This window comes from Castor canadensis, chromosome 4 (genome assembly GCF_047511655.1).
Source record: "Castor canadensis chromosome 4, mCasCan1.hap1v2, whole genome shotgun sequence".
Taxonomy (NCBI): Eukaryota; Metazoa; Chordata; class Mammalia; order Rodentia; family Castoridae; genus Castor; species Castor canadensis.
In genome coordinates, this window is record NC_133389.1 from 124,227,482 (window position 1) to 124,248,366 (window position 20,885).

Genomic DNA, 20,885 nt, shown 5'->3' on the forward strand with positions numbered 1-20,885 from the left:
ACATTTTAAAATATGCATACTCATTAGCCAATAGTTCTACTTTCAGAAATTCATTCTAAGAAATAATGTAGGTTTGTCAAAGATCAAACTATGAGTATATTCCTCAAAGCATTGATTATAGAAAAACACTGGAAGCAAAATCTAGATCCAAAATAGGAAATTACATAATCATGGTTCATTCATAAAATAGAGTGCCATACAGCCATTAGAAATTGACATTTAAATTCAGGCATGGTGGCATATAACTCTAAGCCCACCACTCAGGAGGCTGAGGCAGGAGGATCAGAAGTTCAAGGACAGCCTGGGCTACAAAAAAAAAGCAAGAGGGAGGAAGGAAGGGGGAGAGGGAGGGAGGGAGGGAGGAAGGAAAGTAGGTAGAGTGACATTAAACTATCTCTGGGTGATAGCACTTGTGGCTATTGTAAGAAAAGGATCAGAGAGTCCAAAAAATTGGGGTTTACACCTCTTATTTGAAGATTATGTTCACTTCTTACTGTAAAAAATGTAACTCTAAAAGGAAGAGACTATTTAAAAGTAGGCTAATAACATGGAAAAATATTTATGACTATTGTTAGGGGAGGGAGCTATAACAAATTAGATGAGTGACTAAATTTTTTTTTTGGTGATACCAGGTTTGAACTCAGAATCTCATGCTTGCTAGCTAGGCAGGTGCTCTATCTACCACTTGAGCCCACTCCATCAACCCTTTTTTGTGTAGGTTTTTTCAAGACAGGGTCTCATGAACTATTTCTCTGGCTGGCTTCAAACCACGAGTCTCCTGATCTCTGCCTCCTGAGTAGCTAGGGTTATAGGCATGAGCCTCTGGTTAAAAAATAAATATACACTTCCAGAAATTATTGAGTGAATTGAATGAATTTTTAAGAAAAAAATACTACTAAAATTTGTTTTAAAAAGGATGGTTTCATCTCCCTTCTTGGTAATCTACAGATTCCCAAGGTATGTCAGCACAAGAAACACCCTTTTTACTTAGTTTGAGAACCAAAGAGTAGGGAAGAGATTTTAACAAGAATGGTGACTGTCACCACTCACTCATTCATTATTTGTTGAGTGTATGCCAGGCCCTGACCTACAAAATGGTTTTCAGGGAGTTTTTACCACCTTCCTAACTAATAAGTAAAAACTTCCAAATAGACAACTTACAACTCTAACATCTTCCACAGGCACTTATTTAACTCACGAATGTTTTCTTTGTAGCAATTTTGAGATTTTGAAGAAGATTGTTCATGACATAACACAGCAACTGGGAAAATTTGTATCTTTCCTTTCATCTTAGAAACCAAGATCTGAATTACATGCACCCCAGGAGAAAATCTCCCCTTCTGGGCGTGTGTGTTTTGAAGAAGCCCACTGAAATTCTTAGTCCCCCCTCAAGTTAGACTTGGTGAGGTGAAAACTTCAAAGAAAATCTTAGTAAAAGAATACGCATCACACAGACACCATGGCCTAGACCTGGAGACACTGAATCAAGAATCCAAGTTCTAAGGCCGGTTTCTGATGAGAGACCAGGGGAGGGCCTAAGCTCCCTGAGCCTTGGTTCCCTCCACCATGAAAGCAAGGAGCCGAACCTCAGAGGTTATACCCCATGTTTGAACTTGGATATCTGAATTACTGAGGCAGAATTCCCTCCTGACCCCAGTCAAGCCTCCCAGCATCCCTGAAATGGTCCACGCCTCAGGGCATATCAGGAGGAAGGTTTCCAACTCACGGGGAAGATTCTTCCCTAGGCTGCACTTGTAAGGTAGTGAATACTGTCACTGACTTGCTACCGATGTGGTTCTTGTTGGGAAGGAAAGATTTCACGTGGTCCAGTATCATGGGTCTCAACCTGGCTGCACTTCAGAAGCACCTAGAGAGATTTTTTTAACAAATGCTGATGTCCAGGCCTTGGTCTGGGCTTTGGCGTTTTAAAAGTTGAGCTGCTGTGTAGCATGAAGGTAATAGCCTCTGCCAGACCTAGATTTTCAATTGAGCTCATGCTTGCTGAGTGATGTGTCAGTCTCCTTTTACTACTTTTATCTCATTGGAGTGATTTGTCCTTTTCAAAATGAGATAAAACAAAGTAAAAAGATACTTTGGAAAACAAGATTTGCTACATGAAAAGGAAATGGTAGCTGGCAGAATGGTGGTACATGCTTATAGTTCCAGCACTCAAGAGGCTGAGGCAGTAAATCTCAAGTTTGAGGCCAACCCGTGTTAGCTTCACAGAAGTATCTGCTGGACAGCCATGCAGTATTGCTGGCCTTCATTGGGAAGAAAGATTGTCCAACCGACAGCCGGGCTACTGTCACCTCCAAATGCCCTGAGAACTGTGGTAAGAAAACAATGCACCTCCCTTTCTGCACGGAGTCCAGAGAGCTCTGTAAATGAATTGCATAACTCTAATCCTATTTAAATGCCCCAGGGCTAGAGCTCGTAACTCCATATGGGATTCACCATCTGTAAATCTAGAACACTGAATGCTCTGATTGCTTCAGGAGGATGTTTTACCTGGCAAGAGGCTCTGGAAATGCCTCCTCCATAAAATGACAATCAGCCGAACAGTCATATTGCTCAGAAAATATCTATGCCAGCTGAGAGCCCAGCTGAGGGAGCTAGGGCATTCACTCCCTTCCCTCCCAGAACCCCTGCTCACTGCCATTCCTCAGGGACCAAGAACCTGTACTGCCCCACCAGGCTAGGGAATGTTGGGCCCCATCCTGCTCTGCTTTGTGGTTGACTTTCCGTACCCACAATCCTGCAGAGAAACTTATCAGAACTGGCCCATCTATAGCAAGCAAGGAAAAGTGAGACATACAGTTTTCAAGGACAGTGTGTGGGGTGGGGGAAGAGAGGTAATTCATGGCCAAAATAGCTGTAACTCACTAAGTTTCAGCTTACTGTAGAGGAAATCATTTCCTTCCTTGTCTCAGAAATCCTAGGAGAGAACAAAAAGACTCATTTGTGGCTTAAAATTGTGTGTGAATTACAGTTGCCAGATTTAACAAATGATACAGTATACCCAACGAAAAGTATTAGTTAACAAATTTAACTGGGTGACCTGTATTTATCTGGCAACCCTATCTGGAATATAAATGCATGTTCATTACGGAGAAAAGAAATATTAAAGTTCCAAAGCCACTGTTTGAAGTTATATAATGAACTGACTGACTTCAGCTATTTGCCTCTCACCCAGGGCTTAGAGAAGTATAGCCACACATGTGCTATTCACTCAGGAATGAGGAATGGGCCCTTCCCAGGGCTACTAAATGCTATCCAGAATTCAGATTTTGGACAGCTTGAGCTCTAGTTGTTGTAAAGTGCTACCATTCAGAAAAGAAGGATCTGTTGAAGCTCCTAAATATAAAATCAGAAGGTACAGGGATTCTCGTAAAATACAAACTGGTATCTGCAACATAACACACCTTTAACATCCTCCAAAAGCATGTAGCCACCCAAGTAGGACAGGCTGGAGAGCGTGCGTCAGCTTCCAGACATTCATGTGAAATGGGCAGGTGCTTAGCCCTTGCTATTTATTGACAGGTGTTGCTTCAGGAGTGAAGCCTGCAGTTCAGAATTCACCTGTTTACTTGGCGCCCTTTTCACCTTGTCTTTTGACCTTTTGGGTTATTTTAATTAATGGAAAAGCAAGAGTAATTGGTTTATCAAAGTTCTTTGTCAAGGTAGCTGAACATCTTTCAGTTATCTCATTTCTTAAATGTAACTCAACATACATTCGGTCCTGGGTATCTGTGGGGGATTGGTTCTAAGACCCCCATAGAGGCCCAAATCTGCAGATGCTCAAGTTACTTACAGAAAATTGCATAGTATTATAGCCTATGCAAATCCTCCTACATACTTTAAGTCATCTCTAGATTACTTACAATGCTTAATACTATGTAAATGCCATATAAATAGATGTTATACCATATTGTCTAGGGAATAATGACAAGAAAAAAGTCTGTACATGTTCAGTACAGATGTAATATTTTTTCAAATAATTTGGGAGGTTGGGGGCATAGCTCAGAGGCAGAGCATGTGGTAAAGTGTATTCTTAGCATATACAAGGCCCAATTCTCAGCACCAAAACATATTTTTAATGTGTTTATATACATATATAAACACATTTAAAACATATGGATCTATATCTATAAACATATAGATATAGATAGATATGTAATCTATGGATGTGAAACCTGCAGACATAGTGCTACTTATGAATGTCTTTCTGTCTCTCTCTTGCCTCAGTGTATCTACATTATGGATTTATACTTTTCTGGAACATACATATATATATATATATAATTAACTCATCCTTGTCACTATTTTCTTCCACAGCAGAGGTAGTCTGTTTCTTAAGTTTTTATGGGAATGTTTAATTATATAACTCATCTAAAATGTACTGTGGGATGTGAATATTGAGAAAAGTGTACATTTATTTAAAAAAATGACTTTTCCCCAATTATTTACTTGGTTGCTTACAATGGGACATGTATCAGTGGCACAGTTTTTCCAATGTGGCACACTCAGCGCAGAACATTGTGACATATGGAGAAAGTAAGCTTATTAAAAATTAAAATTCAATGCTGAATCAGATAACCAATTTATGCCAGATTCTAGTACAGTATCAACACCATATGATCAAACACAACAGTTTTTTTAATTTATGGGAGAAATGATAAAATTGATTAAAATTCTATCCAATGACTTTATTCCCTGTAAGAATCAGGAGCATACTGGTCCATGGAATGCTAAATTTGTTAAGGGCAAAATTTGAGAGCCACATCTTATATTAAGATTTGCTAGTTGAGAGAATATAAATAAAAGCCTCTGATCAAGTGTAAACATTATACAATGTCCAGCTGAACTGTACCAAACTCCAGCTGAACCCAAAAACTATTTCATATCAGTCTTTTGAGTTGCCATAGGTAGAATTCCTGCAGTATTAGAAAGGCTGAGGGACAGCAGATGACAGCCCTGTCATGCATGTTCACAGCAGCCCTGACCTATGGAGACTTCTGTTCCCTAATCTATAAATCAGAAAGGAGAGAACACACAAGGGCCTCACAATCTCTTCTACCATACTGCAGAATATGAACTTTGTGAAGCAGATGGGAAGTAGGTGTGCTAGAAGCACCAGGAGACCATTTCAGTTCTAACAAAGCCAATGCATCAGACCTATGCTCTATACAGGGTTCCTGAAGACGGGAATGTCTCTGAAAGTTGTTGGAAACCTCTGCAGCAATATCATTTATGTTTTCATTGAGCTTCTACTTCAACTTTTGACTTAAATCAGTTTCTTGTTAAGAAAGACAACAGGCTATAGTATTTGTGTATGTGTACATACATATTAGATAGATAGATATTTGCTGGAACAGAGTTGGGTCCCACCCTATCCATGTTTATGGACTTCAGCCTCTTTAGAAAGCTTCTAAAGCCTATAGAGTTAGTCTTATTCAAACATAGGTATGTCCCAATTTTAAAAAATCAAGATACAAAACCTCATACTTATGAAACAGATAATTTGCTATTCAAATTGGTTCTTGCTAAGTTGCTCTTTATTTTAAAACTTTTCTCAAACATGGGAGAAATACTTCAGGACCTTGCCCTGGGCAATGATTTGTTGTTGTTGTTGTTGTTGTTGTTAAGATCCCAAAAGCACAAGAAGGAGAATTTTTAAAAATAAATAAATGATAGTTCATCAAACAAAGGAAACACTCAACAAAGTGAAGAGACAACCTACAGAACGGAAGAAATAACTGAAAACTATACATCTGACAAGGATCCAGAAAACATAAGGAACTCAAAAAGCTGAACAGATATAATAATAATAATCTGATTTTTTTAAAAGTGGGTAATTGACGTAAGTAGACATTTCTTAAAAGAAGATATAGAGAGGGGCTGGGGTTGTGGCTTAAGTGGTAGAGCACCTGTCTAACAAGTGCAGGGGCCACAGTTCAAACCCAACCCCTCCAAAAAACAAAGTCATAGAAATGATAATGCTGTATGAGAAAATGCTCACCACCACTCATCATCAGAGAAATGCAAATCAAAACGAGTAAGAGTGGCTATTCTTAAAAAGACAAAGACAGTAAGTGCTGGTGAGGATGCAGAGAAAAGGGAGCCTTTGCACACTGTTGGTAGGAGTATAAATTAGTATAGCCAAGATGGGAAACAGGATGGATGTCCTTTGAAAGTTAAGAATAAAACCAAAATATGATTAAGCAATCTCACTAGAGGGCATATACCCAAAGAAATGAAATATTTATGCCACAAGCACATCTGTACTCCCATGTTCCATGCAGGCTATTCATAATAACCAGAGATGGCAAAAACCTAAGTGTCTATCAACTGATTACTGGGTAAAGCTATATTGCATATATGCTATGGAATACTATTCAGTCATAAGAAAATGACAAAATCCTGACATTTGCAACAACATGGGTGGAACTAGATATCATTATACTAAGTGAAATAAGCAGCACAGAAAGACAAGTATCACCTGATCTCACTTACATGTGGAATATAAGAAAGTTGATCTCATAGAAGCTGAGAGTAGAATGGTAGTTACCAGTGAGGGAAAGGAGGAGGGAAGGAGAGGGAGATCAGTGGGTACAGTTGGATAGGAAAAAGAAGTCCTGGTGTGCTATTGCACGGTACAGTGACTAGAGATAACAGTAATTGTCTACACATGTCAGAAAGCCAGAAGAAAGGCATTTGAATGTTTTCATCATGAAGAAATGACAAATGTTTGAAGAGAGAGATTTATTTAACCTGATTTAAGCATTACACAAGGTACACACATATGGAAACATTACGTGGTACCCATTAATAGGTGTAATTTATGTTTTTATGTATCAGTTAAAATAAATTTTACTTTTAAAAATAGCAAGTAAGATGTAAAAGAAGAAAATCCTCCAGAATTTCCTTCAATGGTGGAACGAAATATCTTTTGAAGTTAAAATATGCTTTAAGTAAAAATCTCCAACTCTTTTTTATGAATAATTAGTTCATCGTAAACACCCTGTCCAGGAAACATGCTCTTTCTTATACTATGACATCCATAGATAATAGTCTCTCACAGTGTGTCCGTGTGTGTGTATGTGTGTGTTGACAAGAAGTTGGAACTACTCATTTAGATATATAGTCAAAAGGATGGCAGAACCCACAAAAAATCATTTACTTGGAAGGAAATGAATCACGACTTCATGCGCCACGTCGTTTCTTAATCTTGGGTGCCCTCTTGGTCCAGCTCTGAAATGAACTAACAAGGAGAGAGAGACTGCTCCTTGTGTTCCCACAGTCATCCTTTCCCTGCTCCTTTTATGCCACCTTCAGAGGCTGCATGGACCAGTGGAACTGCTCAAAGCACGTCAATGAATACTTGCTCAAGCCACTTTCCCCCCAAAATGTATCTCACCAAAAGAATTGCTTCTCCTCCCCTGAGAGTAAGTGTGCTCCAGATGTCTTTGAACTCTCACTGTAGGAGGAGATGCAAATTGTCTCCATTGCCTTGCTCATCCTAAGGGAGTTGTCCCAGGACAGGAACTGTGCTCTGCAGAGACTGACCACAAGCTTCTGCTTCACAAGAGTGGACAACCCAATTTGCTTCCTATCACTCAGGACTGCTGATTCAGATTAGAAATATGAGGCAAACTTCCAGAGGGTACCCTTGTTTCCACTCAGCGATTCCTCTGTGTGTGTGTGTGTGTGTGTGTGTGTGTGTGTGTGTGTGTGTGTGTGTTTAGGATGACCTTTCTCCTGCATTAGCAAAACTTTTAGCATGCCCGTTAAAATGGGACACGGTTTCCACTGAGTGCATTTATGTAAAGAGCCATTTTTCACTTAATTTCCCCAACACTTGGGTTGGTTCACAGTCAAGTTTCCCCTTGCGGTTGCAGGTTCAGAAGATGGTCTTGCACGGAAGCAGCGAACACCTCGCCGACGATGTCAGCAGCCCAAAATGTTGAGTAGCCCTGAGGATGCCATGTACTATAACCAGTTAAATGTGAGTTCAAAGTGCCCATAAAGCTGTTTTGCTGGCTTTGTTTCCAGTTAATAATTCTGTTATTAATACCTGTTCCAGCCCCTCCAGCCCCACCCCCACTCTCATGCTCTGTCGTGAACATGTGCTTAGGCTCTATCTGCTGCTTTCATGTCAGGATGTCTGCCTTCACGGTGAATAATTGATGTGGTTTATCAAAGACAAGCAAGATGCATGCTTCATCAGGCTCACTTGAGCCCTTTGATCAAAAAAATTATGCTGTGACTTCTGATATTATCAGCATCTGCTTGCATTCAACACAAAATCACTTTGAATTAAAAATTAACGACTTGCTGCTTTGCTTTGACTGTGTGTTCTTGGCCCTCTCCACAGGGAACTCTAGAATATCAAGGGAGCAAGAGGAAGCCAAGAAAACTTGGGTAAATATTGTCTTCTTAGTTCTAAGCAACTGTAAACAGAAGGGGTCCTTTGTGATATTACAGAAAATGCAAAACTTTCCAGAGAGGCTTCTAAAAATATTCCACCCGGATCTTGCCACTCTTATTGACACTGGAAATTACTTTTCACAGTAGCAAGTACACAAAACTTGAATCTATTCTGTCCAGAGAGGCTGAAATTGACACTTAAGGGCAAGTGTTATTTCTCACAATTATTCCAGGGAATTATACTTTCTTCGTAATTGAAGACATGTGGCGGGTTGTATAAAACTGTCTTTCCACAAGCAAGAGCACTCTTCAAAGTGCAAATAGACCACTTCCTCCCCATTATCCTACCCAGGGTCTTAAAACATGCAAGAAGCAAAACTTCCCACAATGGTGAGATGGGATGGTAAGGAGCTTGGGCTCATTTGATTGCTAGCATTTAGATAGAGAATAGCAGTGAAGAAAATACTAGTTTGAGAGTTGGGGAAGGGCAGTAAGGAAGGGAAATTTCTCCTCTAAAGGAAACCAGATAGAGACATAAATCAGGTTGCAATATGACCACAATTTCCAGACGCTACTAAAATGAACACATTCTCATTATGTGACCCAGAAATGAAAGGCTTTGTGGATCAGAGCCAGGACCCTCTGTTGGTGTGAGGAGACCTGGAGTCACCTAAGTGGTCAGGAACCCACCCTGTGTCAACCACTCACAACTTTAGCTTCCCCAGTGACGACTATGGCATTTGTTTGCTTTTTCGGTTGAAAATCCTCTTCTTTTTCTTTTCACAGCCAAATCAAAGTGTTGGATGGGGAAGATGAATATTACAAGTCTCTGTCCCCTGTGGCCTGTGTCCCTGAGGACAGCAACTCAGGCTGCCCTTTCTTTTTTAACTCCTTCCCAAAAGGAGACTCTTTTACTCAACACTGACTTGTGTTTCCTGACCCCAAATTTGTCCCAGTTTAAGAACAGTGATGACAACTGACTAACACTGAACAAGAAGGCATGAAGTCAGCTTCTTTGGACACACAGCCTATCCAGGCTGAACAATTCCCAGATTCCCAAATATCTTCTCCTGTCCTTACACTCAGGTTGCACAGCCGAAGTTGGACAGTCCCTCATTTTCTAATCCCACAGGTCCCCATAGGATACTGAGAACTACAGTCATGCTCCCAGCATCTAAGAAGGTAGCAAGCAGTCTCACCACAAGCCAATAAGAAACCCAGATGAACTGTCTGTCTTTCCTACCAAAGTCACCTTTCCATCCATGCCAAATCTACACCAATGGAAATCCAGGAGTCCCTTTCCTGCTCTCTTTCCCTGCCCCCCTCCTTTCTACCCCTCTTGCCTTCCCCAGGGTCAGAGCTCCATTACTGAGTGTCCCCCATCCTGGGCCCAAGGTCTCCTAACATGGGAGAAATTTCTGTGTTCAGGCACAAAGTCTAAATCTTTCAGATTCTTTCTACAAGGTGAGTGAACCCCTCTCTCACTATTCATCACTCTGAGACAGCCTTTCCCTCTTCTCCTTGTTGTCCTTTTCACACCATCCCCACCACTTTATCAGTGAAAAGAGTGAGAAGGAAAGAGAATCTGAACCTGTCCAAGTCCAGGTCACATGATTTTGTAACTCCATTCACTGGTCAGCTGACTGTGAGAGTCCATAGTGACAGGATCTTGTCTTGTTCATCTTTGTGCACACAGAGCCTGGCACAGGGCCTGGTAGAGTGGACACCAGTACATGTGGAATGAGTGGAGAGACTTCATTTAGTCACCCCACCATGTCTGACAGTACAGTTACTTGCAATTGTGTTATAAGTGACTAATCGCTTTTCTTACACTGTGTGCTCTGATTTTTCACTCAAAGTTGAGCTAGTCCCAGTGTAATGATATTAGATGATATAATACTCAATATGATTCAGTACAAGCTTTCTTGAGCACCTACATTATATGTAAGATTGCTATGCAGTATAAAAACAAAAGAAAAAAACCCATAGACCCTTTTCTAGAACAGATGTTCTGAACATTTTCTTACTCTAAAATACATAGCAGATAGTACACATGGGAGTATGTAGATTTTGAGAAAAATAATCTTAAAGATATAGAAAAATATCATTATTACTTTTGAAAGGGAGGGCATTAATGATCATTTTATGAACAGAAATAATAAAACAAGGCATTTAAAGATTCCAGAAAGGAAATAACTATAGCCAGTTTTTTAATAGTTAAACTTTACTTTTTAAAAGATACCTCTTATATTTTTCAAGACTCTCACTCAAAAGGTAGTGTTTAATAGGTATGCAAGTAGAGCAGAGAAAACAAAAATAAGTTTCATTGTATTGCTTAAGAAACAATTCTTAGGACTGGGGATGTGGTACAGCACTTGCCTAGCACGTGCGAGGTCCTGAGTTTGAGCCCCAGCACTAGAAAGGAAAGGTAAGGGAAAGGAGGGAGGAGGAGAAGGAGAGATAGAGAGAAGGAAAAGGAAGCAAGCCTAGAATATACAGATGTGAAGTTAATGTTCTTAATATACGAGGCTTCCCTTTTACCATTAGTCTACTTTAGATAATATTAGCTGCTTTTCAAACTGTTGAACAAAAATGATCATAACTCCTACATATCCATATACAATGTACTTATGAATATGCCTTATTTCAATTAAAATATATCTACAAGTAAAGTTTAAAAAGAAATAGAATTAATTGTAAAATCATACTTCAAAAGCTCTGTAATAAGTAGTGATACAACTAACTCTCACAGTAGTTTTGAAATAGTATTCACCACCAGCAGCAGCACAGATAAGACAGACTATAGACATTATTTCATAATGCCACAAACTCAAAAAAGAATTCTTAAGTAGATGAGAATGATGCAACCTGGAATCTCATAAATGTTTTACTAGATTTACCAAAGTAATATGCATTTGGAAAAAAACCAAACAAAATTCAAATAGTCCAGAGAGCTTAAGTGGAGAGCAGTCTTCTCCATGCCTCCCCACAAGAATCAATTATTTCTCAAAAATTATTTCTAACTCTGGCCAGGTGTAGTGGTACATACCTGTAGTCCCAGCATTCAGGAGGCTCAAGAGTTCAAGACCAACCTAGGCTGCATAATGAGATCCTGTCTCAAAAAAACAAAAATTACCTAGTGCCAGTGGCTCATGCCTCTAATCCTAGCTACTTAGGAGGCTGAGGTCAGAAGGGTCATAGTTTCAGGCTAGACCAAGCACAAAAAAAGTTCATGAAACCCCATTTCAATGTAAAGTAGGAGGATGATGGGCTGGCCTAAGGATGGCATGGCGAGTGGCAGAGAGAAGGAAGAACAACCATATCTCTAAAACAAGAGCAAAAAGGCTGAAGGTATGGCTCAAGTGATAGAGTGCCTGGCTAGCAATGTATATACCTGATTGAGTGTGCAGGCAGCTACACCATCTAGGTTTGTGTAAGTGCTCTCTATAATGTTCACACAACTAAATCAACTGATGACACATTCTCAGAGCATATCAAGTGACATATGGCTGTGACTGCTTCTGCCTTCTTGGTTTGTCACTTTATTCTCATGTTCCTCACAAGTCTATGTGTTGGTGAAATATTTCCAGTGACTTTAGCTCACTTGTGCATCTGCAATTAGCTGCAGAACTTGGCTGAGTTCTTCTCATGTGGGGCCACAACAGAAATAGCTGGGTTAACTTAATTCTGTTATACATGGTCTCAGCCTCCAACTGAGAGCAGTCACAAGGCCAGCCCAGATTCAAGGTGGGCAAGTAGAATCCATCTCTTGATTGGAGAAAATCAGTCAGAGACATTGGGAAGGGCTGGGGCACAGGAAACAGAATTTGGGGCTGTTTTTGTAATAGATCAGCCACACTGATCTGGGCTAGATTTCTAGTGCAAGGTTGGTTAGGAAATTCATAGTAGGCATTCTTGTCTTTTTCACAAACTCAAAGGAAAATCTTTCAGTATTTTACTGTTAACTATGATATTTGTTGTTCCTTTCTAAACATAGGAAAAATACAGGGTTTTTTCTTTATAAGTCATTGAATTTTATGACATACCTATTCACTAGATATTCACATAATCCTGATTTATTTTTCTCATTTATTTCATGAATGTAATGAGTTACCCTAGTTCTCTAATGCTAAACCAACCTTGTACTCTTGCAATAAATCCAACTTTCTCATGTTATGTTATGCTTTTACTTATTGTTAGTGTTAATTTGTTCATTTAAAAAATATATCTATGCTCATGGTGAGATTAGCATATAAATTCCTTTATTCTTATAATATAACAATTTGACTTTCTCTGGATGAATTTATAATAAAATGACATTAATTCTTCCCTAATTTTTTACTTACTGGGGGAGCTGTATGTGCCTGCATTTTTAAAGGGAAAATTTTAATTGTGATTAAATTTCTTTAACAACTTATAACTTCAGGTTTTCCATCTCTGCCTTTGTCAGTTTTGGTAGGTTTGATTTTTTTTCTAGAAATTTTTCAATTTCTTATAAACTTTGAGATTTGGTTAGAATTATTTGAGATAGTCTTAAGATATATTTAATATTACAGAATCTATAGCAAAATCTCCTTTTTCATTTGTGATGCTTGTTATCTGTTAACTTTTTGTTGTTGAAGTCTAGCTCAATTATATCTGGCCAGAGAACAAATCCAGTATGATTTTGAATCTTTGAGATTTGTTGAGATGATACAGCAAAGCACATGATAAATTTTTGTAAATATTCCATACATAGTTAAAAATTAGGTGTGTTCTGCAGTCTTCTATAAATAGGTCAAGTTCATTAATTATCATCTTCTCTATCCTCCCTGATTGTCCATTGCTTTTTCTATCAGTTGTCAAAAGAAGAATTTTGTGGTGGTTATTGTTTGTGGTGCTGGGAATCTGAATTTAAAGGATCTGAACCCTCTTGGATGCTAGGCAAACACTTTACCACTGAGCTACACCAACCCAAAAGAAGCATGTTTAAATTTTCTACAGTGATCATGAATATGTCTATTTCTCCATTTAGTCCTGTCCAACATGTCTTTCCATATTTTAAGACTACATTATTGAGCACATACAGATAATTTTACCATTCTTTTGTGACTACCCAACATATTACAATATACATCCTTGAGTTAGCAAAATCTGTTACTAAGTACTTTTACTCTTTTGCTAGAATATGTGTGAATCAAGAACCTTAAAACCAGGAGGGTGAATGAAGGGGATAAAGGAGGGTGAATATGGTGGATATACTTTCATACTTATAGGAAATAGAACAATGAAACCTGTTGTAATCATTAAGTAGGAGGGGGATGGAGAGAGATGGTGGGGGTGAACCTAACCAAGGTATATTGTAAGTATATATGGAAATGTCAAAATGTATCTCCCCATACAACTAATTTATGTTAATAAAATGTTTTTTTAAGAAAGAACCTTAAAACTATTTGTATCTATCTCTGTGTATATATTACCACTATTGTGTTATATTTTAATTTCATTTATATTTTAAATCCCATAAGACATCATTATTATTAGTAGCAATAGTTTCAGTGCTCTTCATTTCTTCCCAGGTCTCTGACCTGGTTTTCTAGGATCCATTTCCTTCTGCCTAAAAACCCCTCATTAGTGTTTCCTTTGGTGTAGGTATGCTGCTGTAAGTTTTTGTTTATTTGAAAACATCTTTATTTCAACCTTCACTCTTAAAAGTTATTTTGTTTTAGTTTCAGTTTTTGGTGGTACTGGGGTTTTATCTTAGGGTCTGCTGCTTGCCAGGCAAACATTCTACCACTTAAGCCTCATTCCCAGCCCCTCCTTTTTCCCCCCCAAGTACTAGGGTTTGAACTAAGGGTCTTGTGTGTGGTACACAAGCACTCTGCACTTAAGCCACTTGTCTCCCTTGAAAGACACTTTTGATAGGTGTAGAGTTCTATATTGTTAGTTACTTTCTTTCAGCACTTTAAAGATAGTACCTGAGCTGGGGATATAGTTCAGTGGTACGGCACTTCCCTGATGTGCCCAAGGCCCATGATTCAGTCCCTAGAACCACTTCATTTTTTGCGGTTCTCCTCATTTCCGTCAAAAGATGAGCTATAAATCAAATATTTTTTCCTTTGAAGATAATTCTTATTCATGCTTTCTTGCTCATTTGGTTGTTTGTTGCATGCTTACAGTTACATTTGCAAAATTATTTGTAAAGATAATTTGAGGCCTTAAGAAAGTAATATTTGCTGGGAACATGAGTAAATCAGGCTCTGTTTAATCCAACCTCAGAGCCTGTGATGGGTTGAACCTAGCCAACCATGCCTGTAGGATCTGGTTCACTGTCTCCCAGAGAGCAGCTCCCTGTGATCTAAGTCAAAGTGGGTGTCAGTGTAAAGTGATACACATTTTAGAATCCAATTTTTATCCCCTTGGTCCCTACTGTTTGGCTTCACAACTTCTCAGTTACTTCTACTGGATTTGACAGTTGCCTCCTAGAAGTAAAGTTATTTCAAATGCCGAATTCTCCCCTCAGGGTTTCCCTCTTTCCCTATACCTTGCTTGGTTTAGTGTTTCTTCACTCTCTTGCTGGCTCTCCAGTACCTTCGATCAGGTATATTTTAGATTTTGTTGTAACCTACTATTTGGCCTGAGGAAAGGATAGTTTGAATTACTAGAAGCAGCTAGCTTCTTCCATCCATTTTTCATGTTAAATATGTTAAAATCTCTCCTCCCTTGATGATTTCTTCTTCTAGCCTTATTTCTCATTTTTGAGTTTATTGCCATTTACTATGTGTGTGGGTTCCCGCTACCATTTGTATCAGGTCCTGCCTCAAATTTATGTAAAGTAAATCACTTACAAATATGAGAATTTGAGCTATTTTTTATAATAACTTTATTGAGATACAATTCACATAATGCACAATTCTCCCTTTTACGGTGTACACGTCAGTGTTCTTAGACTATTACTAAGAGTAAATGATCTGTGCCACACTGCATAACCAGTCCCCAGATACCACTGTTTCAACATACTATTTTTGAGCTGTTCCAAGAGTTTACCACATGGAAGAGAAGTAACACCTGTGTAGATATTTATACTGGGAGGTGGAAAGTAAGTAAGATCAGAGGCAGGCACTGAGGGAATGTTTCATGAGTCTTGAGTGGTCAGTGGACAAACTGGCACCCTACCACGTAGGTCACAGGGCTGCTTTAGCCCTTGGTATGGTTCAGAGAAAATGCTCATCCCCACCCCCACACAGCTCCCAAGTATCCTGTGCAACTAGAGCAACCCAAAGTGTCCTGGCAGAGCCCAAACAGACTGGAGCAGTAGGGAAATTCAGACCTTGTTCTTGTTTAACTAGAGAACAGACCTTTTAAAAAGGTAAAACTGGTGGACAAGTAGATTGTGCAAGATTTGAATGCTGTGCTAAGGAGTTGGGACTGTACTTAGAAGTCAATGAGAAACCACTGGGGATTCTTTTCAGAGGAATGGCATGAGCAGAGCTGGGATTTGGAAAGAGCCTTTTAGCAATAGTGAAAAGAGAAGAGGGGAAAGGCAAAAACAACTGGAAGATTCACAAGGTAGTTCTGTAGAAGGTAAAGAAGAGCAAAGCTGGGGTGATAGAAGGAGAATGGCAAAGGGTGTGAAGCCAGTTCATTCTGGGAAAATATTCTTACATACTGGGGATCTGGGCTTGGGGGAAGGAAGAGGCGAAGAAAGGATACATCAAAGATGACCCCATATAAAAGAAATGGGTTGGGATCTGACTCTGTATTTTATTAACTGGGTCGCTTTAGGCTTCTGTGGCAGCAGATTAGTGTTTAGAAACTTGGAAGTACAAGGAAGAAAGAGATGGAAAGGCCATGGGGTGGGGGAGATCACAGGATTGGACAGATTTTTTAGGATGGAAGACAATCAGAAAAGGATGAGGATTAAGGTTTAGACTGAAGGTGGAAGGGATTATATTTTTTATGTTAATGAAATAGATGACATTGAAAAGTGAAAAGCCAGTCTTGTTAATCGTTAGTCATTGGAAGGTGGGTTACTCAGAGCCATGTTTGCTAATGTTAATTTGTGGGATTTCATAAGGTATTTATTGCCAGTTACCTGGTGACAGTCAACATAACCTCCAATAGAAAGGGACTGTTATATCATCTACACCATTTTATAGACATTTCAAAGTTCAGAGACAATTCCTAAAGTAAATGTTCAGAGATTCTGTCTTTTTTAATTGCATAGGGTGCCCCTTCTCTGTATAGAATAGACAGAATGACATCACTTTCCATCCTAAATAAAACTTGTGTGAAGTGCAGATTTTAGAAGGATGCTGAAATTATTTCCCCCTAAATTCTTTCTTGTTTGCGTCCTGACTTGCACACAGTACCATATCTAATCACCACTCAGTAGTTTGAGTGTTTTGATCCATTGAGGCCATCTCAAAAATGTCACTAGTTGGTTTTCAATCAAGTTAATTGGTTGAATGACTAAACAGGTCACCAGTTCAGACTGTTTCTTTGTGTCAAAACCAGTTTGACTGTTTTTTACTGAAGGTCCCAGCCAACTCCAATTTTCAATACACTCATGTAAAAAGTAGAAATAGATTCATGCATTTTCACACGACCTGCATGAACCAGTGTCTAATGTGAATAAGGAGCACCTGGGGTAGACCCTCTGCTTGCTTAGCCGGTTAGTATTTCTCACTTAGACGAACCTCCGGTATTTATAGTTCCCCACACCAGCCCTTTGGTCAACGGCTGCAAAGAATGCAAGTCTTTTTACTCACAGAAATGTTTTCTTCATTCACACACTCTTGTGGTTTTCCTAGGCCATGTATCCTTCAAAACAAAAGGAGGAGAACAAAAATAAACAGCAAAACCAAAGTCCTTATTGTCATTCATCCCACAATGTTAAAAGCAAAGGTTTCTTCCAAATACATTCCTTTGAAAACATTGCATGGTTGGCTGTTACTTGTCAGATAAGTGTAGGGACATAAACAATGGTTTGTGTACTCACAAACATCATATTTTAGAACAGTAAGAGCCTTTAGAAAATACCTGGCTAATCTACTCTCTACCTGTAACAAGACAGAGGTTCAGTGACTTGCTTAGGGTCACATGCTGAGTCAGGAACAGAGTCAATACAAGACACTGACAAAGTCAGTTTGTTCTGTGTTATGGGCTCTTTGTACCAGCCTACAGGCTTCCCAGTGATGTCTTACTATTTAGAACCAGCCATGTCTCTATACAGAGACGACAGTTGGCTTAAAAATGAGATGTTCTTCTGTCCAAAAATATTCCCCTAATTGACACCGAGCCCAGTGCCTTGCAAAAACTCCCCAAATGTTTACAGATATAATCTGAGAACATCTCAGGCCATTTCTGAAACAAAAGCATTCAACAAAAATGGGCAGTTTCACTGGCATTCCCCATACACTGTTGATACCAGCTATGCTAAGTAGATAAAAGTTATAAATGGACATCTGAAAGAGGTCATCTCTGTCACTGAGCATGGTTAGCTGGAAGGAGCACTGGGCAAATCCAGGTCTGACAGAATCCTAACCCATGCTTTTTCTAGGAGCCAGCTGCCTGTATCTCAGCATCTTTAAGGGATGCTCATAGTGGACCAACAGTCTGCCGAAACATAGTTCCCTGCAAAATATTCTGATGTTTTCACTTAATTTTTACAGTTGACATGTGTTAAGTGCTTATTATGAGCCAGAGCTTGGCTTTACCCACTGCGCCATTTAATCTCCACAGTAACCCACTGGATAAACATTGTGTCATGATTTCTGCCATTTTTACAGGAAACTTAGGCGTGAACAATTCAGCAACTCACCACATCTCCAATTTGGAGTGGGAATTAGAGTCTGGACATAACATTAGTTGTACAATTGGATCACCACTTACACTTCTATGGAGACCCCTCAAGGCTCCACAAGAGGCCTGAGGAGGGGTTGAGGGGACTCCATCGAGAAAGTTGTGGGGACTCCAGAACAGGTTACCAAAGGCTCAGTGGAGGCAGAGTTAGAAACTTAAAACTTTCAGACCACTATTAGTTTATGAAATATGGAATTATTGGTGGCCTTGAGGCTTGTGCGACAGCCTTGACAGGGATTTTCAGGGAAATTCCTGACCTCTTAGTGACAATCATAAGGCAATGGGAAATGGCATAAGCTACTCAGTACACTAGGCCTCATTGTTATTAATTACTATTCTAATATCGTTAGTTTCTATATGTAAAACATGTCTGGGTGACTTTTCCCTGGCACCAACACAGACAAGCTAGTTATAACAAGGAACCATTCTCATGGGCTCTACCAGATCCCCACGTTCTCTAGGGCCCCAGCTGTATGTTTTTCTCTGTTTGTTTTGAACATTTTACTTTGACACAATTTCAGACTTACAAAACAATTGCAAAAAAAAAAAAATAATAAAGAATTCCTCTGGCATGGCTCAAGCTGTAGAGTGCCTGCCTGGTAAGCACAAAGTTCTGAGTTCAAAGCCCAGTATCAAAAAAAAAAAAAAAAAAAAAATTCCTTAACACCCTTGACCCAGATTCCTCCAAAGCTAACATTTTACCATGTTTGCTTTATCATTCAGTCTCTCTCTCTGTAAAGATTAATAGTAATTTCCATATATGATGTCCTTTTGCCTCTAATCACTTCAGTTTAAATTTCCTAAAACTAAGAACAGTCTGTTATTGATGCCCAAACCCAGGAAATACCACTTCTGTGAAACTGTTGTTTAATCTGTTGACTTTATTCAAATTTCACCAATTATTTTGCAAGAGGCTTTTATTTGGTTTAGAATTCAATTCAAGATCACATAATTCATTTAACTGACATGTCTCTTTAGTTTCTTTTTGTCTGGAAGAGTAAGTCTTATTAAAGTTTGTTTCATTATTGACACATAGTAGTGTACAATTTATGTGATACAGCATTGTTACCAGAGAAGGTAAAGAATGAGGTACATCCCTCAACTTCCCAATTTCCAGGCAAATCACAGGAACTTGAGATCTATGAGACCTCATCGGTCTATCCTTCCTCAGTGTGATGTTTTGGTACCTATTACAATGTGTAATGATCAAATCTGAATAATTAGCTCATCCTTTACCTCAAACATTTATCCCTTCTTTGTACTGAAAGTCAAAATCCTCTCTTCTGTTTGAAATATACAGTGCATGGCTGTTGACTTTTTGTTTTGTCTTTCAGCAGTTAACACTTTATTTTTATTAGCATACATTAATTGTATAATGAGTTTCATTGTGACACTTCCACACCTGCATTTGATCATAATCACCTCCTCTATTACTGGTCCTTATGCCCCTCCCTCCAACAGTATGTTCTTAACAACTAACTTCAAAGTAACCTATGCATTTGGATCAGGTGGCTACTTTCCTAACCTGTTGTGCATGTGACAGAATTTAGATTCTTGACAGTCATGGCAGGCAATCATGTGACCAAATGGCAACTGAATTGAGATTAAACACTGTCAAAGCTTTCTGAAGAGATATAATAGAAGTTATGTGTTTATCTCGTACAATTATATAGCTTGGAACAGGACTTGAGTCTGTTAAAAAATATATTCATTTGCTCAACAAACATATATCAAGTGCTTACTTCTATACCAGAAATTGAGATAAACTCATATCAATAGCTATACATGGAACTCTTACATTATTTTGCATTTCTTTTCTTTTTATGTATATTCTTGCTAAAATAAGCCATACTAGACAATTACCTGATTCTCCTGCTGAATGCTGAGCTGTCCACTTGATAAGATTCTCACATACACAAAAAAAAAAAGGCCACTTCCTGCAAGGACATCAGAAGCATTACTCACTTTGTCTTGATGAGTTTGGTTCCAGGGGGGTCAAAATGTCACATTGCATTTCCCATACCATTCCCTCAGTGGCAGTACCTACCTTCCCATACCATTTATACCCAGACAGGAGCCTGCTGGTTTTGGCTTCAGTATATGTGTGAAAGAGCCATACAAATACAAGGAAGGGATTGAGGGCACAGAAATCTGACTGCCCACTTCACCTTCACAGGGCAAAGAGAAAGGTATTGGAGGCAGAAGCCACCTTTGCTCCTTCAGATAGAGGAGATGGATGAAAGGATGTTCTTGGTACCCACCCAGCCCAGGAGGGGAACATTAGTGACTACTGAGCCAGTTTTCTCTAGGAGCCCCCATTAGAACACAGAGCCACTTGCAGGGCTTAGTACAGTGGCCTTTTCCTGGGTTCACCCAGAACTAGGGCATCAGAGCCCCTGGAGGTGAGCCAGGGAAAACCCAGACTTGGGAGTGTCCTGCACAAACAGTATGAGAACTCCTGTGGAAATCTTCGTGGATTAATTGATAGGTCTTTATCTTTGAATAGTCTAAAACATTGATTTAAACAATTGGAGAAAATATCTATTCACAGTCCAGTGCTTAAAGCACCATGCTAAGTGACAGACCTTTTCCTTGAAGGGAGCTCCAACTTTCTC

General features: G+C 39.1%; 1 protein-coding gene across 1 annotated transcript in view; it reads left to right on the forward strand.

Moving 5' to 3' along the window:
- Nucleotides 1–13,857, forward strand: part of Myo3b (myosin IIIB) — a 403,151-nt gene extending 389,294 nt beyond the window's left edge. Inside the window, exons 32-34 of the mRNA XM_074071072.1 lie at nt 7,899–8,005; nt 8,375–8,421; nt 9,214–13,857. Of these exons, the coding sequence (XP_073927173.1) occupies nt 7,899–8,005; nt 8,375–8,421; nt 9,214–9,352 (293 nt within the window). The 3' untranslated portion in view covers nt 9,353–13,857. The remainder of the gene's footprint in view (nt 1–7,898; nt 8,006–8,374; nt 8,422–9,213) is intronic.
- The last annotated feature ends 7,028 nt before the right edge of the window (nt 13,858–20,885 follow it).